The sequence below is a fragment of the Amblyraja radiata genome, chromosome 17 (assembly GCF_010909765.2).
Source record: "Amblyraja radiata isolate CabotCenter1 chromosome 17, sAmbRad1.1.pri, whole genome shotgun sequence".
Classification (NCBI taxonomy): domain Eukaryota; kingdom Metazoa; phylum Chordata; class Chondrichthyes; order Rajiformes; family Rajidae; genus Amblyraja; species Amblyraja radiata.
Genome location: NC_045972.1, coordinates 2,992,072 through 3,016,104, shown reverse-complemented (window position 1 = coordinate 3,016,104; position 24,033 = coordinate 2,992,072). Strand labels below are relative to the sequence as shown.

Here is a 24,033-nt window from a genome sequence, read left to right as displayed (position 1 = left end):
TAATAAACTTTATTACGGACTCAAGGTCCAGACAAGGGGCAACATTACATTAAAAAATGCATTGCATATCAAATATCATACATATATATAAAATCTTGGTATATCACTTATAAAAACATCATAATTTATATATTTTTTAAAGCACAATACTTAAGTTAAAAATCCAGATTAAAAGATGATCAATGTCCTACAACGAGACAACGATACCAGTGTCTCCACAGCTAGGATTCGTAGCGTGTAGTGCTAACCCTTATGTTTGACAAGGCCACAATAAGCACATTTTTAGAGTCATTTATCCTGCAAACGAATTTATACATGTGGTGTCTTAGGATAGCTTCTAAAGTACTGACTCCTGCAGCCACAAACATATTACTGGCACTACACCATCTAGGTTGCCTTAGCAGTGTTCTCATGGCATCGTTATATGCCACCTTTAGTCTCTGCATACTTGTCTTTAAATAGTTCGACCACAGGTGCGCAGTGTAGAGTGGTGGGCAGTATGCTCTAAATAGTGACATCTTCACCACACCATAGTGGACAGGGGTCGTAACTGTATATTTAATTTTCTGCACTAGCCTTACCTTCAACGGATCCTTATTCCATTTCTGCCACTTCTATTGGGATTCCACCAGACATCTTCCCTACCCTTTTAAGGATTTAGAGCCAAATGCTAAAGAGAAGGATATGCTAACTCATCGAGGGAGTCATAGCATGAGCGGATGTAGTGAATGTGCCATATTTTTGGAAAGAATATCCAGTTTTTGGGGATTTTGGTGGCTGTTGAGAACAAAATCAACAACAATTCCCAGTCATTGTCATTATCCAGTAACACGGCATTTCTTCATTCACAATTAGAGAACTCAAGGAAGAATGGTCAATTGAGACAACACTTTGTATGATTAAAGGTTTAATTGATTGGAACTTCCCTATTGGATAAACATTAGTTTTGGCAAACCCCTGTGATTTTATGGGAGTTTTATATAATCTTAAACAATTGTTTAGGCTGGAGAGTTTAAAGAAAACTTGTAAATTGTATATTTATGATGGTAATAATTTATATAATCAGGAGCAGTATTTACAGTACCATGCAGATTTAGAATTTTGGCTTTTGAGATATAGCGCGGAAATAAGCCCTTTGGCCCACCGAATCCACGCCTACCGGTGATCACCCCGCCCACTAGCACTATTCTACACACTAGGGACAATTTATAATGTACAGAAGAATGTTGGAGGATACCGGAGCACCTGGAGAAAACACATGAGGTCACAGGTAGAATGTACAAACTTTGTGCAGTCAGTACCTGTACTCAGAATCGGATCCGGGTCTCTGACACTGTACGGCAACAACTCTACCGTTGCACTACTGTGCGGCCTGATGTTACGTATTCAAACATGTTCTTTGATTTTTATGACTGTATGGAACCTTATCAAATTTTTGAGTATGTATTTTTAAAGCAGGTAGCACATCATTAAACTATTTATTTTAAAATTGAATTGAGTAATGTTTCCAATAACTTGGAAATTAATGTGTTCAGATGCCCAATGCATTAACAGCATATATTACCAGCGCTAATTACATGTATATTGCCTGCACAATGATTGGGATAAGATATATTAGACCATGAATACCAAACAGATATCAAACATGGTGTATATGTATCAAATGAAACCAATGCATTGTGAATGTATTTAGGCAGCACATGTTGTAAAAGTAGTGTACATGATTCCAGCTATAGTTCAGTATCTAAAAAAAATGGGTTCACACCCGAGAGATAAACAATGTGGAGGTGACGGGAGGAGAAGAGACAGAAATGGAGAGGGAGACCCAGGAGTAAATGTTTAATTCACTGCCTTTCTCTTTCTTTGCATCTTTTTCCTCTTCCCTTGCCCCTTTCCCTCCCCTCCCCAATTCTATTCACGACGCTATAGAAAATGAAGAAGCCATACCACCAGCCTAAGAAAGACATATCCAATATTCACTTTGTCACTAACGTTTTTCACTTACTCCATCCATCTGCTAATCAAATCCCATTCACCTGTATCCATCCATCGTTGGCATGGCTTTGTCCCACCCATCTGTTTTCCTGCTTTCTCCCCCTTACCCAATTAGCCTGCAGAAAGGTCCAGACCGGAAATATCACCTGCCTATTTCCTTCCCAGAAGTTTCTGATCTGCAGAGTTCCTCCAGCACTTTGTGTTTTGTACAAGATTCAGTTCTGAGCTGATAATATTTAAGCCGTGTGAATGCTTGGGCAATTACTAGTTTCAACAAGAGAGGATCTAACCATTTGTTGATACTTAACAGCATTCTTCTCACTGAATATCTCAGCACTAACCTGGGAATTAGATGTCATCAGGGCAGATCAATTGCAGGTCGGAGCCGGAGCGGCAGCTTTGAGCAGCAAGTCTGTTGATTGGTTGCAGTATCCAAATTGGCTAATTGAGTGGCTAATAAAAACAGGGCAAGGTGTAGCAGAGCGGTCGTGTTGGGAGAGAGGCTGCGTTGAAATGAAGTGCAAGTCTTTGGCGAGAAGGCTGAAGCAAGGAGGCGATCAGAGGCAGATAGGAGTACTGTTCGTGTGTGTGAGACTTGTTATTTCTCCTTGGTTCAGTTGCAGTGGTGATGGCAGGTACGTTGGTGCAATGCTCCAGCTGCAGGATGTGGGGAGTCGGGAAACTGCTGGTGTCCCTGATGACCGCACCTGTGGGAATTGTGTCCACGTGCAGCTCCTTACAGACTGAGTTATGGAACTGGAGCAGGAGCTGGACGACCTCAGGACCATCCGGGAGAGCGAGAGCTTCTTGGACAAGGCGTATAGCGAGGTTGTCACACTCAGGGTCCAGAAAGAGAGAAGGTGGGTGGCCACGATGAAGGGGATTAGACATGATGTGCAGGTGACCCCAGTGGCCATCCCCCCTCAAAACAGGTACATCCTTTAGGGTGCTGTTGGGGGAGGAATGACATATCAAGGTTGAGCAGCAGTTCCAGGCAAGGCTGTGACACAGCAGGAAAGGGTGACGTCCAGTAGAGCCATATAGTAGCTGACTCTTTTGTTCGGGGTGCAGACAGGAGGTTTTATGGCAGCAGATGAGATGCCAGGGTCCAGGATGTCTCAGAGCCGCTGCATGACATCCTCAAGAGGGAGGGTGAACAGCCGGAGGTCGTCGTGCATGTTGACACAATTGACATGGGTAGGGAAAGGAATGAGGTTCTGCAACATTAGTATAGGGTGGTTGCACGAAAGGTCACTGGGTCATAGGGCTCGACGCACGGAGCCGCTAAATCCAACTGGAAGACATCCGTCACTTCCGGTATATGTTATTAATGCTGGAAATGCGCACTTTCCTACCTGTTAAAAACCGCCAAAATGTTGAATTTTTGCGCTGAAAACATTTGTGGGAGTCGGGGTAAGTGTGAGAGACATGTACCCAACTTTAGAATTCCAAAAGTGAAGCGAAATGAAGGTATAGAGAAGCGAGAACTGAAGGGACTACAGCAGCTAAAGTGCTTGGTAAACATTGAAAATATTGGGAATTATCGCGTTTGCTCACTGCATTTCATCAAGTAAGGCATTATTTGTGTTTTTTCTTGATTCCTTTGGCATCTAAAAATTCTCAGAAGTGATAAATATGCTGTAAATTTTTCTTCAGATGCGTTTTCATTTTGTAGGTAAAAACCCACGAGAACCATGGGCGATTTAAAAAAATTACAGCCAGATTTATCACTTCTGAAACTTTTTAGATGCCAAAGAAATCAAGAAAAAACACAAATAATGCCTTAGTTGATGAAATGCAGTGAGCAAATGGCCAATGTTCGCCAAGTACTCTGTCTGTTGTTGTCCCTTCAGCTCTCGCTTCTATCTACCGTCATTTCTCCTCACTTTTGGAATTCTGAAGTAGGCTAAATGTCTCACACGCTTATCCCGATTTCCATAATTATTTACAGCGCAAAAATTGACAATTTCAGCGGGTTTTAACGGGCCCGCTACGCTGGAAACAATGGTAAGTGCAGTTCATCGCGTGTAATCCATTTGGAGTAGCGTAGCAACAGTGCGGGTCATGGGTCGTGACCCGACTGTCGTGAAACCTCCCTATTGGGGGGTTACGTAAAGGCAAAAAAGCAGGACCTCCAAGGTAATGATCTCTGAATTGCTACCAGTGTCATGTGCTGGATAGTGATGAATGTTTAATGGATACAATAGACAGGAGAAAGGCGGGGAGCGAGGAAGGACTGTTGGTTTGAATTGCACTTATTTTAATGCGAATGGCCTGACTGGTAAAGCAGATGAACGAGGAGCATGGATAGATACATGCGACTGGGACATAGTGGCCATTACAGAAACCTGGTTAAGAAGGACAGGACTGGCAGCTTAATCTTCCAGCGTACAAATGCTTTAGGAAAGATAGAGGTGGGGATAAAAGAGGAGGAGGTGTTGCTTTATTGATTAAGGAGGATGTCAAGGCAGTGGTTAGGAATGATTCGGCTTTATGGGTGGAGCTGAGAAATAAAGGGATGATCACCATGGGGGTGTACTACAGGCCCCCAAATAAACTACGTGAATTAGAAGCGCAAGTATACCAGGGGATTGCAGCCAGCTGCAGGGCTAATGAGGTTGTCGCAGTGGGGGATTTTAACTTTCCGAATATTGACTGAATATCACAGTGCAAAATGCTTAGAAGGGGCAGCATTTGTCAAATGTGTTCAGGAAAGCTTCCTCGGGCAATATGTAGTGGGCCTTACATGGGAGAGGCAACGCTGGATCGAGTCTTAGCAAATTGGGAGGGACAAGTGGATGAAGTGTTTGTGGATGAGCCTTTAGGGACCAGCAACCACCATTCTATTAGGTTTAAGACAGTTCTGGATAGAGCCCCCCCATAAGTTAAAATTCTAAATTGTGACAAGGCCAACTTTGAAGATATTAGACAGGAACTCACTAAAGTTGATTGGAGCAGGTTGTTTGAAGGAAAAGGAACGTCTGGATGTTTTTAAAAGTGTGCTGACAAGAGCCCAGGACTTGTATGTTCCTGTTACAGTGAAGGGAAAAGCGAGTGGAAGTAAGGAAGATTTAATGATGAGAGAAATTGAGGCACTGGTCAAGAATAAGAAGGAGGCATGGGACAGGTATATTCAGCTGGGATCAAGTGTATCCCTGGCAGAGCTTCGGGAACTGAGGAGCACGTCATAAAAAGACACGAGGAGGGCAAAGGGGGTCAGGACATAGCTCTGGCAGATAATATCAAGGATGCTTCTAAGAGATTTTATAAATATATGTTAGTGGACAAAGGGTAACCAGAGAGAGAATAGGGCCCCTCAGGAAACAAAGCAGTCAACTCTGTGTGGAGCCACAGGAGATGGGCAAGGTCCTTAATGAGTATTTCTCCTCGGTTTTTACTGTGGGGAAAGACATGAGGACCTGGGAACTTGGGGCAGTCGATATTACAGTCAATGAAGTGCTGAAGATCCTAACGCACCTGAAGGTAGACAAATCTCCTGGGCCTGATCAGATAGATACAAGGACACTGGGAAGATAGGGAGGAAATTGCTAGAGGTGTCCTGGCTGAGATTTATGAGTCGTCATTAAAATTGGGTGAGTCACCGGAAGACTGGAGGGTGGAAAATGTTGTACCTCCAAGAAGGACTGCAGGAAAGAGCCTGGGAATTAAAGGCCAGTGATTCTAACATCTGTGGTCGGAAAGTGATTAGGTATTCTGAGAGAAAAGATATACATGCATTTAGATGGACTTGGAGACTGATTAGGGATAGTTAGCATAGTATATTGTAGGAGATCGTGCTTCATCAATCTGAGTGTTTTGAAGATGTGACCAAAAAGGTTAATGAGGGCAGAGCTGTATACATGGATTTCAGCAAGGCATTTGACAAGGTTTTGCATGGAGGGCTGTTCTAGAAGGTTAGAACAAATGGGATCCAAGGTGAGGTAGCTGACTGGATAGAAAATTGGCTTCATGGAAGCAAGGAGGGTGATAATGGAGGTTGTTTTTCGGACTGGGGGCCTGTGTTGTGCCTCAGGGTTCAGTGCTGGGCCCATTGCTGTCTGTCACCTCTATCGATGATTTGGATGAGAACGTACAAGGCATGATTAACAATTTGCAGATAACACTGAACTGGGAAGTATTGCAGATAGCAAAGATGGTTGTCAAAAATTGCAGTAGGATCTTGATAGGTTGGGCAGGTGGGCTGAGGAATGGAGGATACAGAAAAGTGTGAGATATTGTATTTTAGGAAGTCAAATCAGGGCAAGACCTGCACAATGAATGGCAGTGCTCTGTGGAGTGTGGTAGAGCAGAGGGATCTAGGAGTGCAGGTGCATAGTTCCTTGGAAGTTGCGTCATGGGTAGATAAGGTGGTCAAGAAGTCTTTCGGCACATTAGCCCTCATCAGTCAGAGTATTGAGTATGGAAGTTGGAAGGTCATGTTATTTTTATATAATACTAGACCAAGTGGGACCCGTTGGGTCCCATCCCCTCAATGCGCGGTTGCGGGAGGAGGGGCGGCCTGCGGCGTCACACACACTAACCACCCCCCACACACACACTAACACCCCCCCCTTGATATTATATTAATATTATTCATATGATGTCACTCGCAGCGCCAGGAAGAACCACGCAGACCCATTGTGACGTCATCAGCGAAAGGCAGTCATTTTTAAATTCAAAGTTTTGTCAGATTTTTGAACATTTTTAGTAATAACTCGAGAAATGAAGCATGAAATTTTCAGATGAGTAGACTTTGGCCTCCACGGGAAATACCTCTACCGGAATATGTAAAAATGTTACCGCGTCGTTTTTTCGCGAAGATGCGATTACACACAAACACACACACAAATAAATACACATCCAAGATCAGAGTTTTATAAGCATAGAGATATTGGGAAGGTCACATTTTGAGTTTTGGTTACCGTTATGAAAGATGTTGTTAGAAAGGGTGCACAAAAGATTTACCAGGATCTTGCCAGGACCCGAGGGCCTAAACTATAGGGAGTGGTTGAGCTGGCTAGGACTTGGAGTGCAGGAGGTTGAGGGGTTATCTTATAGGCAAGGCAAGGCAAGGCAAGGCAAGTTTATTTGTATAGCACCTTTCAACAACAATGTAATTCAAAGTGCTTTACATAAAACATTATAAGCATTGGAAAGAAACACATATGAAATGACATTTAGATGTAAAACGATTATTAGATTATTCAGATAAAATAATTACAAAATTAAAAGCAATCAAATAAAATATTTAAAATAGAATAAAACCAGGAATAGAAGTTACAGTGCAATATAGGTAATTAATAAATTGTATTGTTTACTGAAAGGCAGCGGCAAACAGAAAAGTCTTCAGTCTAGATTTAAAAGAGCTGAGAGTTGCAGCAGACCTTATAGGGGTGTATATGACCATGAGAGGAATTGGTAGGGTAAATGTATGGTCTTTTACCAAGAGTATTGGAATCAAGAACCAGAGGACATAGGTTTACGGTGAGGGAGGAAAATATTTAATAGGCCCCTGAGGAGCAACCTTAGTACACAATGGATGATGGGTATATGGAAAGAACTGCCAGAGGAGGTAGTTGAGCCAGGTACTATCCCAACATTAAAAATAACATTTGGACAGGTACATGGATAGGAACGTTTTAGAAGGATATGGGTCAAACGTAGGTAGGTGGGACTAATTAGATCATGTTGGTGTGAGTGGGCAAGTTGTACCGAAGGACCTGCTTCCAAAATATATGACTATGGCCAAAAACATAACAGCGCACAACCACATAGGTGGAGCCGCATGTCTAGTAACCTGCCTCTGACTTACCATCTAGAAGACACAATTCAGGCGCCTGCTGGCGTAATCACCCCTTTTATGGTGCATATGCAAATTACCCAATAAATTTGACATCATTCAGCATGCAGCCTGCTGCAATGGCATCATTCATTCCTGCCACCACTAGCATATTGTGATTAAAATATTATACCATCTATAAAATATACTGTAGTTTGTCGGCAAGCTTGTAACTTGCGCGAAAAAGAAGTAACATTTGTACCTGCTGTTCCAAATCACAATGTCACTTTTTCCATTGGATCTGAATCCTAGAACTTGTTACCCAAGAATGCTGTGGAAATACATTCAATACTGTGATTCAATACAGTCAAGGCAGTTAGGTAAAGGCCTATAGACGTGGGCTTTTCCACGTGCAAAGCTTTCAAAAGAAAAAGGAATTGAAGTCAGAAATCATTGTTTTAAAATTAAACGGGGATTCGTTATAATTGGCCACCAGGTCCAGGTTAAATAAAAATTGAGCAGAGACTTAAAATCTGGCACAGGAACTCTGTTTTACTAAATTACTGTGTTCATTTTAAACATTGTCAAAGTAGATTAGTACTGCATCACTAAATTTAAACTGAGACTTTGTTTAATTGGAATGATTTTTTAATGCGTTTTACTGCATTGAAGTGTCAACCTAGTTTTTGAATGCATGAAATCATGACTCGCCAATTCACCATAATAGTTTCCATGTGTAGAGGTAGATTATTATTAATCTGGGTCAAAACTGATGCTGATGATTAATTTGAGACTTCCATGACTGTCAGGTTTTTAGTGAATGTAATGACCATGTTACAATTCATAAAGTATTTGGATTCTGATTTCTTTCATGAAAGCTAACAAACTAATCTTGGAATATGTCTATGAAATCAATGTGCCATTAAGTGTAAGATTTTGAGTTATTTGTTTTATCGGTCTGCTGGTAATGTGCTGCATGTTCAATACAGTTGTTCACTATAATTCTGAGAGGTATTTGGACTCTTTTTATTTCCTGTATCTCTTAAGGAAAGCCAAGTAGCATAGAGCAACTGGATCAAATCCTTCTATCCGGTGTGTTCAGTGTTCGAAAAGGAAAAACTCATTTGCACAAATGGTCAGAACGCCAAGTTATTCTTTGTGGTACCTGTCTAATCGTGTCTTCAGTAAAGGATTGCCAGATGGGAAAAATGCATGTACTTCCTCTCACAGGAGGCAAGGTAAGAAATCATGTCTTACCGTACCCTATTCTGACGCAGCTGGTATTCTAAAGTATGTACATCTGAAGGCTGGTTTAGTCTACCATGTTCTTAACAAATAAGCATAGTAATAATGGTACATGAGAAATGACGCGATTGATTATTATGTATGGTATTACAGCAGAAATTGTGTTTACATGGTTAATAACTGCAGTGTTTGCATGTGAGAGAGATTTAAGGTTCAAGGTCTTTTATTGTCATGTGTACCAATTAAGGTAGTGATATTCGAATTACCATATAGCCAAACTAAAAAAAAGCAACAAGACACACAACTACATAAAAGTTAACATAAACACCCACCACGGTGGATTCCCCACATTCCTCACTGTGATGGAAGGCAATAAAGTCCAATCTTCTTCCTCCTTATTCTCACGCGTCGGGGCGGTCGAAGCTCCTGCAGCTTGGAGCTCTAAGTCAGTCTCTAACCAGAGACCGCGAGCTCCACGATGTTAAAGTCCGCAAGTTCCATTGGTTGGAGCTCTGAAGTCGATCCCTGGCACGGGGATCGCCAGCTCCACTATGTTTAAGAAGGAACTGCAGATGCTGGAAAATCGAAGGTAGACAAAAATGCTGGAGAAACTTAGCAGCTGAGGCAGCATCTGTGGAGCGAAGGAAATAGGCGTTTCGGGTCGAGACCATTCTTCAGACTGATGTGGGGGTGGGGGGGGGGGCGGGAAGAAGAAAGGAAGAGGCGGAGGCAGTGGGCTGTGGGAGAGCTGGGAAGGGGAGGGGAAAGAAGCAGAAACTATCTGAAATTGGAGAAGTCAATGTTCATACCACTGGGGTGTAAATTACCCAAGCGAAATATGAGGTGCTGCTCCTCCAATTTTCAGTGGGCCTCACTCTGACCATGGAGGAGGCCCAGGACAGAAAGGTCGGATTCGGAATGGGAGGGGGAGTTGAAGTGCTGAGCCACCAGGAGATCAGGTTGGTTATTGCAAACCGAGCGGAGGTGTTGGGCGAAGCGATTGCCAAGCCTGCGCTTGGTCTCACCGGTGTAGAGCAGCTGACACTTGGAGCAGCGGATGCAATAGATGAGGTTGGAGCACCTGGAACGACTGCTTGGGTCCTTAGATGGAGTCAAGGGGGGAGGTAAAGCGACAAGTGTAGCATTTCCTGCGGTTGCAAGGGGAGGGGTGGTTTAAGTAGGAAGGGACAAATTGACCAGGGAGTTACGGAGGGAGCGGTGACAGACTACTGACCGACAGATTTACCTCATGATTTCAAAAATCTCCTCATCTGAAAATTTGGTTAATTATTTCGTGAGTTTTTTACTAAAATGGTTTTAAAATCTAACTGCTGAAGCCTGCTGCATTACGTCACAATGCCTTTGCTCCTCGCACAGCATCGAGCTGTGAGTTACGTGGCCCAGCCGCCCTCCCCCCCCCCCCCCCCCAGGGCTCTGGATTGAAGCCCGTGAACACGTGATCAAGTCGTGCTGCACGCTCCGCTGGGCTTCTTCAAGTTCAACAACATGGTGGCGGCGGTCGTTATTGCAAGCGCAGTTGAAAAGTCGCCGTCGCGCCCGTCACAGGGGACGACCTCCTCTCAGTCTCCCCCGCCCGATCGTCTGTCACGCTGGTGAGTGCGCTTACCCTCGCGGAAGCCACGAACGGCAGGCCCTCCGCTTTTTTTCACTGTCCAGAGAGCGCTGCAGGCCTCGCTCTGGTCAACGACGCCCGCAGCCTAGCTTGGGGCCGACGCCTGATGGAGAAGCTTCTGCTCTACGACTTCGGTAGCTGCTGCCTCTACCCCCTCCCCCTCCCTCTCTACCCCCTCCCTGAGGCAGAGAAAGAGAGACGGGGGGGTTGGGGGGAGAGGGGGTGGAGGGGGATGTCGAGAGGGGGAGGAGAAGGGGTGGTGGCCCCCTCTCTGCCCCCCCCCCCCCTCTCTACCCCCTTCCCTCTCTGCCCCCCCACCCCCCCTCCTCTCTGCCTCTATCCCTCTCTCGGTGGCTCAGCACTTCAACTCCCCCTCCCATTCCGAATCTGACCTTTCTGTCCTGGGCCTCCTCCATGGCCAGAGTGAGACCCACTGTAATTTGGAGGAGCTTGAGTAGTTTATACCCCAGCGGTATGAACATTGACTTCTCCAATTTCAGATAGTCCCTGCTTTCTCCTTCTTTCCCCTCCCCTTCCAAGCTCTCCCAAAGCCCACTGTCTCCGCCTCTTCCTTTCTTCTTCCCGCTCCCCGCACCCCCACATCAGTCTGAAGAAGGGTCTCGACCCAAAACGTCGCCTATTTCCTTCGCTCCATAGATGCTGCCTCACCTGCAAGCTCCACTATGGTAAGTCCCGCGTTTGGAGCTCCCGAAGTCAGTCTCCAGCAAAGGACACCAGCAACACAGTGCAAACGGAGATACGATACGGAAAAAAAAGCATTTCCACTGAAGAGATTTTTAAAAGTTCCCCCCCCCCACCCCCACATAAAACAAGCTAAAGAACACTCAAACATATATTTAACACATACTATAAAACACAAAGAAGGAATGGACGAGACAGACTTTTGGCACCTGATTTAGCATTAGATCCTAGATTTCTGTGCAAAACAACCACAAAAGACTTGATTACTTTCTCTCTCGCATGCAAACACTGCATTTACGAACTATTAGAGATCAACCTTCAGCATTGTTTGCTCTAATTTGAGTTGTAAGTTGAAAACTGCCACCAAATCTTCTCCAGATATTCTAACTTCAGTGAAAGAAGCCCAGCATACAACATTGCAGGTTTATTTTGAGCCTTGCAGAATACCTTATACATTATCGGGATGGTCCCTACATATTTCCACAGATTCTGTGTCTCCCCCCCCCCCCCCCCCCAATCTTAAGAGTGAAAATCATATCCTTCTGGGATCAGATGTCCGAGCTTCAGAACTGGTACCAGTAAGGTTTGAGAGTTTGAATTGAGTATATGATCTTGCTTCCAGCTTTTTCCTATTGCAATGACTAGTCATTTTTGTGAACACATTTGTAGAGCTTTCTACAATAATCAACATGCACCCGACATTTGGATTAAGTTATCCGGATTGGGTAAGTTATATAAGACTTATAGTCGAGGAGGTGCTGAACATCCTAAGGCATATGAAGATAGATACATTTTCCAGGCCTGATCAGATATATCAAAGGTCATTCAGGGGAGCTGGAGAAGAAAGTGTAGGAACCCTGGATATATATATATTATGAAATGCAGATGAGGTGCTGGAAGACTGGAGGGTGGCCAACTAATGCTGTACCTCTAAGAAGGGCTGAAGGAAAAGCCTGGGAATGATAGAGCAACGAGCCTATCATCTGTGGTAGGCAAGTTACATGTGAGCATTCTGAGGGAAAAGATATGGCCCCAGCACCAAACCCTGACACGTCACAGGTCTCCTGTCCGAAAAGCAGCCTTCCACCATCACCCTCTGCTGCTTTCCAGGAAGCCAATTTTCTAACTATTCAGCTATCACTCCTTGAATTCCATGGGATCTAACTTTCTAGAGTAGCCTACCATGCGGAACGTTGTTAAATCCACGTATACAGCGTCTACGGCTCTGCCTTCATCAACTTTTTTGTCACGTTCTCATAAAGCTCAAATCAGATTTGTGACATGACATCCCACATGCAAAACCATGTTGACTATCCTTAATCAGCCCTTATCCTTATCCTTAATCCATCCAAGTGCATGTATAGCCTATCCCTAGAGTACTCTGCAGAGGAATAGTCCAGATGAACAAGGACTGATTAGACATAGTCAGCACGATTTTGTATGGGAGATTGTGTCTCACGAATCTCACAAATGCACAGAGTCTTTTGCCCAAAGAAGAGGCTTCGAGAACTAGAGGACATAGGTTTAAAAAGGCGAGGGAGGGAAAGATTTACTAGGAACCTGAGGGGTAACGTTTTTATACAAAGTGTGGTAGGTGTATGTAATGAGCTACAGGAGGAGGTAGTTGAGTCAGGTACAATCGTAATCTTTGAGAGACATTTGAACTGGATAATGGATAGGTTAGGGTTAGAGGCCTAGCGCGGGCAGGTGGAACTAGTGGAGATGTGGCATGTAAGTCGGCGTTGACAAATTGGTTCGATGAGCCTGTTTCCATGCTCTATGACTCAGTCTAAGACCAACTGCTCCCCCCCCCCCCCCGGTTCACTTTTCAAAGACACCTGCCTAGCATGTTACATATACAAAGATCTTTTTTAACAGGTAAAATATTATTTTTATTACTGCAAACTAAAAATACTAAAGGCTGTCTGCTACATTGTTGAGAAGTTCATGTCATAGGAGCAGCAGTAGGCCATTCGGCCCATTGACTACCCTGCCATTCAATCATGGATGATCTCTCTTTCCCTTTCAACTCCGTTCTCCTGCCTTCTCTCCATAACCCTTGACACCCTTCCTAACCAAGGATCTGTCACTCTTCACCTCAAAAATACCAGATGACTCTAGGATGTCAACTTTAAGCTTACATTCTTCGATTAACCAACACTTGCTGCAGATGTGGTCACCGGGAATCTCCATGGGCTTCACTAGCTCCCACATCGTACAGCTACAGCATATTGCGTGATCCTGCATGCCTCCTTTATGTGTATCCAACAATTCCTTTCTACACTTCATGCTTGCCTCTGCTCTGCTCTGAGCTGCATGGGTCAGCACTCTTGTCCTCTGCTCATCTCTCCGAAGCCTCTCAAGTTGCACTTTTCATGAACACGGCACTCTGCCTCAATGTAGTTGCTCTAAAAAGGTGCTCTTGCCTTTTTATTTGCTACTCTGCCTCTTGCTCAGCTAATTGGATGCCTACTTCAATCTACGTCCTGCAATGGCTTCCGTAGTATAACTAGCAGCCCCGTGTTTTTAAAGAGACAGTGGTGTCTGATTATTGTGGGGACGCTCCATCCGCTATAACCAAAATCCATTATAAAGAGGTCCATAATAACAAGGGTTTACTCCATTGTGTTCAGTTTTGGTCATCCTGCTATAGGAAGGATGTTGTTAAGCTGGAAAGAGTGCAGAGGAGATTTACAATGATGTTGCCAAGACTTGAGGAGCTGAACTATAAGAAGAGGTTGAGCAGGTTAATACTTTATTCCTTGGAGGATCATGAGAAGAATTGATAGGGTGAATGCACAAACTGTTACCCAGAGTAAGGGAATCAAGAATAGGTTTAAGGCGAGAGGGGAAAAAATTAATAGGATCTGAGGGGCAACTTTTTCATACTAAGAATGGTGGGTGTATGGAACAACCTGCCAGAGGAGGTAGTTGAGGTACTGTAACAATATTTAAAAGACATTTGGACAGGTATATTGATAGGAAAGGTTTCGAGTGATATGGGTCAAATGCAGCCAGGTGGGATAGTGTAGATGGGGCATCATGGTTGGTATGGGCAAGTTGGGAAGAATGGCCAGTTTCTGTGCTGTATAACTATGACTCGAAGAGGAAAGCTATCTTTACTTTCAGTGGCATATGTATCTGCATTTTATTTCTTCATTCTAGAGGTTTTGAATTCCTGTGCATCCTTTCCCCTTTCACCGCTGCATTGGGGGTAAAAATCTTCAGATGCTTTGGCTGCTGAAATGCACAAGTACAAGCAGCTGTTGGCTAATGTTAAATTGCGGGGGGTTTTCTATCCATTACTAATGAATATGGAACAATTGTCAGAAGATCATGGACATATTGGAATTGATTCAAGAATAATTTGTAACCTTAAATCACTTTCTGTTTTTTTTTAAATTGATTCTCATGTCAATAAATTTGCCAGTTTTGGTTCTAAGATACCTTTGAAGAAAGCGATAGTGAAGACCATACCTTCCCTGGAAATGTAAAATTAAAGCCAGGGCGGCACGGTGGCGCAGCGGTATATAGCTCCAGAGACCTGGAACCTGGGTTTGATCCTGACTACGGGTGCTGTCTGTACGGGGTTTATACATTCTCCCCATGACCTGTGTGGGTTTTCTCTGAGGTCTTCGGTTTCCTCCGAAGCTCCAAAGACGTACAGGTTTATAGATAAATTGGCTTGGTATAAATGTAAATTGTCCCCAGTGTGTATAGGATTAGTGTCAGTGTAGGAGGGATCGCTGGTCGGTGCGGACTCGGTGGGCCGAAGGGCCTGTTTCCGTGCTGCATTTCTGAACTAAACTATTAAACTAAATCAAAATGCTGGAAATACATAGTGGATCTAAGCTGGTCTGATTTGGGTGAGCGTGGCTCATATCCCTTTAAACCTTTCATATCCCTTTACCTCTCCTAGTGTATTTTAAATCTAGTACCTACTAGTATAGTACCTGCCTCAACGCCCTCCACTAGCAGCTTGGTACCACCACACACTGAACAAAAAAATTGCCCCTCAGGTTCCAGTTAAATCTTGCTCCTCTCACTTTATTTATACTTTAGAGAAACTGTACGGAAACAGGCCCTTCGGCCCATTGAGTCCACGTCAATTAGCGATCACCCCGTATACTAGCACAATCCTACACATTAGGGACAATTTACAATTTTACAGAAGCCAATTAACCTGTAGATCTTTGGAGAGTGGGAGGAAACCGGAGCACCGGGAGAAAACACACGCGATCACAGGGACAACATACGAACCCTTGTGCTGTGAGGCAGCAGCTCTACCGCTGTGCTACTGTGTCTGCAGTTTCTTATGTCTACTTCATTTATTGCTGCTTATCCCAGTAAATATTTCCTGTGATTTGTATTCTTTGTGAGCACCAATGGAAGATTAAATATCAATTCATCGACAAAGTTTTAAAGGTTGCTTGTTAGCCTTGGGCAACACTGTGTTATGCAAATTTCTGTGTCAACACTCAAGACAAATTCAAGCACTTCCAAGTCACGACCTCTAGAATAGAAACCTCTTACTAAGGAGTTCTGTGACTCGTGGTGTGCCTCGAGGTTCAGTGCTGAGCCCATTGCTGTTTGTCATCTATATCAATGATATGGATGAGAACGTACAAGATATGATTAGTAAGTTTGCAGATGATACTAAAGTGGGTGGTGTATATGTAAGAAGGAACTGCAGAGGCTGGTTTAAACCTAAGATAGACACAACAAGCTAGAGTAACTCAGCGGGACAGGCAGCATCTTTTGTGAGAAGGAATGGGTTTTTTTTGGGTTGAGACTCTTCTTCAGACTGTGGGTGGTATTGTAGATAGTGAAAATGGTTGTCACAAATTACAGCAGGATCTTGATTGGCTGGGTAGGTGGGCTGAGGAATGGTTGATGGAGTTTAATACAGAAGTGTTGTATTTTGGAAAGGTTACCCAGGGCAGGACGTACACAGTGAATGGCAAGGCTCTAGTGAGGATTGTAGAGCGGATGAATCTAGGAGTGCTGGTCCATGGTTCCTTGAAAGTGGTGTCACAGGTGGATATGGTGGTCAAAAAGGCTTTTGGCACATTGTCCTTCATCAGTCATAGTATTAACAAAAGAAGATAGACACAAAAAATTGGAGTAACTCAGCGGGTCTGACAGCACCTCCAGAAAAAAGGAATTGGTAATGTTTTGGGTCAAGACTTTTCTCCAGACCTGACCCAAAACGTCACCTATTCCTTTTCTCCAGATTTACTCCAGCTTTTTGTGTCTATCTTCAATTTAAACTAGCATCTGTAGTTCCTTCCTACACATATTGAGTATAGAAGTTGGGAGGTCAAGTTACAGTTGTACAAGGCATTGGTGAGGCCACATTTAGTGTATTGTGTTCAGTTTTGATCACCTTGTTATAGGAAAGATGTTGTTAAGCTGGAAAGGGTGCAGAGAAGATTTAGGAGGATGTTGCCAGTACTTGAGGGCCTAAGCTTTGTTCCTTGGAGCTCAGGAAGATGAGGGGTGCTTTTATAGAGGCGTATAAGATTACGTGAGGAATAAATAGGGTAAATGTACAGAGTCTTTTACCCAGAGTAGGGGAATCAAGAACCAGAGGACATAGGTTTAAGGAGAGTGAGGAAAGATTTAACTGGAACCCGAGGGGCAACTTTTTTACACAAAGGATACTAGGTATATGGAATGAGCTGCCGGAGGAGGTAGTTGAGGCAGGTACTATCACAACATTGAAAAACATTTGGACAGGTACATGGATAGGATGGGTTTAGAGGGATATGGGCCAAACGCAGGCAGGTGGGACTAATGTTGATGAGGCATGTTGGTCGGGCTGGGCAAGTTGAGCCAAAGGGCCTGTTTCCACCTGCGTGATTCTCTCTATTTACTCTCTAATTAACAACGTCATGTGAGCTCAGGGATCTATTGATCAAAGTACAACTAACCAAAGAGTGCTCCTTAATTGCAGCTCTTCATCCAAGATCTGCCTGGGAATTTAATGATCTGTCTCTTCCAATTAGCAATGAAACAATGGTGCTTGTGACTGACGCTCGAAGTAGGCGAGTTACATAATATTCCTTGGACCATAATCCCACACCATTTCTGATTTCATTACATCCAGCTGTCTGCCCTCCAAAGCCTCCAACCTTATTGTTCCCCAGCCCCGGACGGCCGATTTTACCTTCTCCCCAAAATACACAAACCCCTGGCAGCCAAATTGTTTTTGCTTGATCCTGTCCCACTGAATTAATTTCCGCATATCTCGACTCCATCCTATCCCCCCCCCCGGTCCAATCCCTCCCTACCTATGTCCAAAACACCTCACACGCCCTTTGGCATTTCAATTACTTCCGTTTTCCAGGCCCCCACTACCTCATCTTTACTATGGATGTTCAGTCACTCTACACCTCCATCCCCCACCAGGAAGGTCTTAAATCCCTCTGTTTCTTCCTCGACCGCATAACCAGCCAATTTACGTCTACTAGCACTCTCCTCCACCTAGCAGAGCTGGTCCTTACCCTTAACAACTTCTCTTTCGACTCCTCCCACTTCCTCCAAATCCAAGGCGTAGCTATGGGCACTTGTATGCGCCCCAGCTATGCCTGCCTCTTTGTAGGGTACGTTGAACAATCCCTGTTCCAGGCATACACTGGCCCTATCCCTGAACTCTACCTCCGCTAAATTGACAACTGCATCGGTGCTACCTACTGCACCCATGCAGAACTCACTGAGTTCATCGACTTCACAACTAATTTCCATCCTGCACTCAAATTCACTGGGACCACCTCTGACATTTCCATACCGTTTCTAGATCTCACCATCTCCATCACAGGAGATAGACTATTGACTGACATCTATTACAAACCTATTGACTCCCATAGCTATCTAGACCACACTTTTTCCCACCCTGCTTCCTGTAAAGACTCCATCCCCTCCTCCCAATTCCTCCATCTACGCCACATCTGCGCCCAGGATGAAAATGTCCATACCAGGTCATCGGAGATGTCCTCATTCTTTGGGGAACAGGGGTTTCCCTTTTCCATTATAGGTGAGGCTCCCACCAGGGTCTCTTCGATATCCCGCAGCTCCGCTCTTATTCCCCCTTCCACCCCACCCCCATTCGTAACAAAGACAGAGTCCCGCTTGTCCTCACCTTCCACCCCATCAGCCGTCGCATACAACACATACGCCTCCAATATTTTTGCCACCTCCAACGGGATCCCACTACTGGCCACATCTTACCATCTCCACCCCTTTCTGCTTTCCGCAGAGACCGTTCCCTCCGCAACTCCCTGGTCAATTCGTCCCTTCCCACCAAAACCACCCCTCCCCAGGTACTTTCCCGGTACTTTCCCCTGCAACCGCAGGAGATGCAACACCTGTCCCTGTACCTCCCCCCTCGACTCTGTCCAAGGACCCCAACAGTCTTTTCAGGAGAGGCAGAGGTTCACTTGCACCTCCTCCAACCTCATCTACTGTATCCGCTGTTCCAAGTGTGGACCCCTGTATATTAGTGAGACCAAGCGCAGGCTCGGCGATCGTTTCGCTGATCACCTCCGCATAAACCTACCTGATCTCATGGTTGCTCAACACTTTAACTCCCCCTCCCATTCACACACTGACTTTTCTGTCCTGGGCCTCCTCCATTGTCAGAGTGAGGCCCAGCGCAAATTGGAGGAACAGCACCTCATATTTCACTTGGTAGCTTACACTCTTCTTCTTCTTTCGTGTGGCGTGCACAGCCTAAAGTTGTAGGACAACTTGTTCTATTTGATCTTCCGTTTGTGCACATCGAGTTGATTGCATTAGTCGAAACAGGGCGGACCACGCAAAGGTTGCAATCTTCCACCCCAGCTTACACTCCAGCGGTATGAACATTGACTTCTCTAACTTCAAGTAGCCCTTGCTTTCCCTCTCCATCCTCTCCCCTTTCCCATTTCTCCTACTAGTCTTACTGTCTCCAACTACATTTTATCTCTGTACCACCCACTCCCCTGACATCAGTCTGAAGAAGGGTCTCGACCCAAAACATCACCCATTCCTTATCTCCGGAGATGCTGCCTGTCCCGCTGAGTTGCTCCAGCATTTTCTGTCTACCTTACATAATATTTACATCATATTACATACATAATTTAGTGTGCAAAATAAGAGCACATGATATTGGGAGTAGGGTATTGACATAGATAGAGAATTGGTTGGCAGGAAGCAAAGAGACTTTAGATGATCAGCCATGATCATATTGAATGGCGGTGCTGGCTCGAAGGGCTGAATGGCCTACTCCTGCACCTAGTTTCCTATGTTTCTAGTAGGAATTAACGGGTCCTTTTCAGAATGGCAGGCAGTGACTAGTGGGGTGCCGCAAGGCTCAGTGCTGGGACCCCAGTTAATAACAATATAAACGATTTAGACGAGGGAATTAAATGTAACATCTCCAAGTTTGCTGATGATACAAAGCTGGGTGGCAGTGTGAGCTGCGAGGAGGATGCTATGAGGCTGCAAGGTGAGTTGGATCGGTTGGGTGAGTGGGCAGGTGCATGGCAGATGCAGTATAATGTGGATAAATGCGAGGTTATCCACTTTGGTGGCAAGAATAGGAAGGTAGATTATTATCTGAATGGTGTCAGATTAGGAAAAGAGTTGGTGCAACAAAACCTGGGTGTCCTTGTACATCAGTCATTAGCTAATGGCATATTTGCCTTCATTGTGAGAGGATTCGAGTTTAGGAACAAGGAGCTAGGTCCTACTGCAGTTGTACAGGGTCCTGGTGAGACCGCACCTGGAGCATTGTGTGTAGTTTTAGTCTCCTGTTTTGAGGAAGGACATTATTGCTATTGAGGGAGTGCAGCGTAGGTTCACCAGGTTAATTCCCGGGATGGCGGGACTGACATGTGATGATAGAATAGGTCGACTGGGCTTGTATTCACTGGAATTTAGGATGAGAGGGGATCTTATAGAAACATATGCAATTTTTAAAGGATTGGACTGGCTGGATGCAGGAAAAATGTTCCCGATGTTGGGGGATTCTAGAACCAGGGAATGATGCATGGCTGAACTAATCTTATCTGCCTGCACATGATCCATATTCGTCTATTCCCTACATTTCCATGTGCCTATCCAAAAGCTCTTAAACACCACTATTGCATCTGCCTCCACCAACACCCTTGACAATGCGTTCCATGCCTCCACCACTCTGTGTAAAAAAAAGCAGCTATTGCAGCTATGCCCTCTAGTGTTGGACATTTCCACCCTGAAAAAAAGGTTCTGACTGTCTACCCTATTATGTCCTTCATAATTCTATATACTTCTGACTCTCCTCAACCTTCTAACATTCCAGAGAAAATAATCAAAGTTTATCCATTCCTTGCACCTGAAACCCTTTGCTTCAGGCAGTATGGGGTAAAACTCTTCTGCACCCAAAGCCCCCACATCCTAATGTTGTGGTCCAACATGTCATTACTCATTTGCCTCAATTCCTTTACTTTCATAACATTCTCTTCAGTAAATATAGATGAGAAATATTAATTTAACACTTGGGTTGACCAGTAGATGACAGTGTTGATCCTTAAGGGGCCCTATTCTCTCCCTTCTTGCCTTTTTGTTCTTGGTATACCTGTAGAATCTCATAGGAATTTCTTGTGTCTGAGCAGGCTCACATCCTCTTTTTACCTCCTAATTTCCCTTTGTGCACTACTACATTTCTTGCATGTCTCAAGTCATTTGCTTGAACCCATTTGCCTGTATCTGATATCTGCCTCCTTTTTTCTGACTAGAGCCTCCAATTCTCTTTTCAGCCATGTTTCCCTGCTGCCCTTGCCTTCACTCTCACTGGAATGTGCTGTCCCTGAATTCTCCAATCCTCCTTTACAAATGTTTGCACTTACCTGACGATTTGGAAAAAAGCATCTCCCAATCTACCTCTGCTAGTTTCTGTCTAATCCCTTCAAAATTGGTTGCCCAAATTTAGGTCTTTAATTTGTCTACATATTCTATCGCTTTCTGTAGCTATTTTAAAACTAATTGAATTATGGTTACCAGTGCTGAAGTCTCCCCCTACTATGTTTTCAGTCAGTTTCTCTCCCTCCTCCCCTAACAGGTGGTCGAGTGTTGCATCCTCTCTAGTAGAGTCCTCTATATATCCTCTACAAACAGAGTTACCTGCAATTATCCTATAAAAGTCAGTCTGCGCCATTGCCCTAATCACGATTAAATAATGGACAGTTCCTCTTGGAAATGTAATGATGAACACAAGCTGCTTCTCGCAATGAGTAGTGTGATAGAAATAGAGAAAATGATAGATATGCGAGTAGATTAAAAATGCCTTGTAATTTGCTGTTTCTGTACCGTTGTACACTAGAATGAATCTGCACTAGTTTGTGAATTGATTCTTGGTTATTCAGTTCTGAAGCAAAATGTCCCTATAGCTCGTGGATAAAAAAAAAACACCGAGCAAAGGTATATTTTGCTGATACACTGGACGTCGCCAATTTTTGCAGTTTAAAAATCAATGTGCTGGATTAAAATTTGCATTTTATTACTATTTATTTTAAATAAATTAAATATGACTTGTTTTCTAAATAGGTTGAAGAAGTAAAAAGACGACAATACTGCCTCATGTTCAGCTCCGCTGGGCAACAAGGACAAACTTACTATGTGACGTTTGACTCGTACCCAGAATGTTTACGGTGGCACAGACAGGCTTCCAAGGTAAATTCTAGTTATATTATGACAGTAACACGTAGGGTATAAATAGTATATACAATAGGAATTCATGAATGCTATTATGAAATTGATCGCAAAAGTGTTCGTTTTTGGAAGTTTGGTATCTAGTTAAATTGAAATATTTCCCGATGTAAACACTTTCTAACACAAGCAAGAATTGTGATAATTATGTCATTTTAATGAGTGTACATGATAGAATTTCAGAATATCTAGGAAACAGCCACTGACTTAATAATTATTTAATTTTCATTTAGTCATACAGCATGGAAACAGGCCCTTCAGACGAACATGCCCCATCTAAGCTAGCCTCATTTGCTTGCAATTGGCCCATAACTTTGGGTGGCATGATCTGCTGCCTTACAGTACCAGAGACCCGGGTTTGATTCTGATCATTATTCTGACCAATATAGTTTGTACGTTCTCCCGGTGGGTTTTCTCTGGTTTCCTTCCACACTCCAAAGACATATAAGCTTTGGTAAAAATTGTAAATTGCCCCTCGTGTATAGGATAATGCTAGTATATGGGAATCGATGGTCTGTGTGGGTTTGGAGGTCCGAAGGGCCTGTTTTCCGCGCTTTATCTCAAAATTAAACTAAATTAAATCTTCTAAACGTTCCTATCCATGTACCTGTCCAAGAGTCTTTTTAATGTTGTATTAGTACCTGTCTCAACTACTTTCTTTTGACAGCTCATTCCATATACCCAATACCCTCCATGTGAAAAGGTTGCCCCACATGTATCTATTAAATCTTTCCCCACTCACCTTAACGCTATGTCTACTGGTTCTTGATTCCCCCACTCAGGTTAAAAACCTTTGTGCATTCACCCTGTCTCTTCCCCTCATGATATTATAAGATCACTCCACAGTCTCCTGCGCTCCAAGGAATAACTTCCTAGTCTGCCTAACCTCTCCCTATAGCTCAGCCCCTCAAGTTCTGGTAACGTCCTTGTATATCTTCTCTGCAATCTTTCCAGCTTAATGCCATCCTTCCTGTAGAAGGGTGACCAAAACGGAACACAGTGCTACAAATGTGACCTCACCAACAACTGTAACATAATATTCCAAATTCTATACAATACCCTGACTGAGATCTGAAAAATTACAGCAGGATTTTGATCATGTGGGCTGAGGAATTGTTAATGGACTTTATTGCAGATAAGTGCGAGGTGTAGCATTTTTGGAGGTCAAACCAATGCAAGATACGATACATTTATTTGGAACATGTACCAATTGGTACAGTGAAATGTGTGGTCGCCATACAGCCATACAAATAATAAAGAGCACAGAACACGATATGCTTTAACACAGACATCCCCACACAGCGGGATCAAAGTTTCCCACTGTGAGGGAAGGCTCCAAAATTCAGCCATCCTCCTCTGTTGGCCTCCCGTGGTCGGGGGGACTCCCGAACCCCCCACTCTCGCCGCTATGTTCAGGCCCACTCGCCGGGGTGATGGAAGTCCGACGTCGGGACTGGAGGACATCCGAATCGGCCACCACCTACCGGAGTCCGTGGCTCCCAAAGTCCACAGGCGGAGATTCAAAGCTGGCGGCCCTCGGCAAAGGGCCCCAGGACTCCGCGATGTTGAAGTCAGCACCACCCGCGCTGGAAGCTCAGCAAACCACAGCTCCGATGTTGAAGCAGCAGGCCCAACACTCCGGAGCTTCAACGGCACAATGCCGGATAAGCTTCCCTTACTGAAGCAGAAGCTGGCTGCAGAAGCCAAGAGAAAGGAACATGTTAACAGCTCAACTGGCAAGAAGGAAGCACAGGGAAGCCATGTTGAGCTCGTTTACAAAAATAAAGTGTCCGGCAAAGAGGAAGTTAAACTAGAGTTTAGGTAATGTTACTTATGTCATCGGTTTATCAATCACGTTTTCTGTGCTGTTTGCACACAGTGCTAGGCAAAGAGATTTCAGGTGACATTTTTTTTGTAAAGATTTTTTAGCTGTATGAAGTCATTTATTTCA

General features: G+C 44.1%; 1 protein-coding gene across 1 annotated transcript in view; it reads left to right on the top strand.

The window, feature by feature from the left end:
- phlpp2 (PH domain and leucine rich repeat protein phosphatase 2) overlaps window positions 1-24,033 on the top strand; it is a 136,391-nt gene that overhangs the window by 50,976 nt on the left and 61,382 nt on the right. Inside the window, exons 4-5 of the mRNA XM_033035629.1 lie at window positions 8,822-9,012; window positions 21,921-22,046. Coding sequence (XP_032891520.1) covers window positions 8,822-9,012; window positions 21,921-22,046 — 317 coding nt within the window. The remainder of the gene's footprint in view (window positions 1-8,821; window positions 9,013-21,920; window positions 22,047-24,033) is intronic.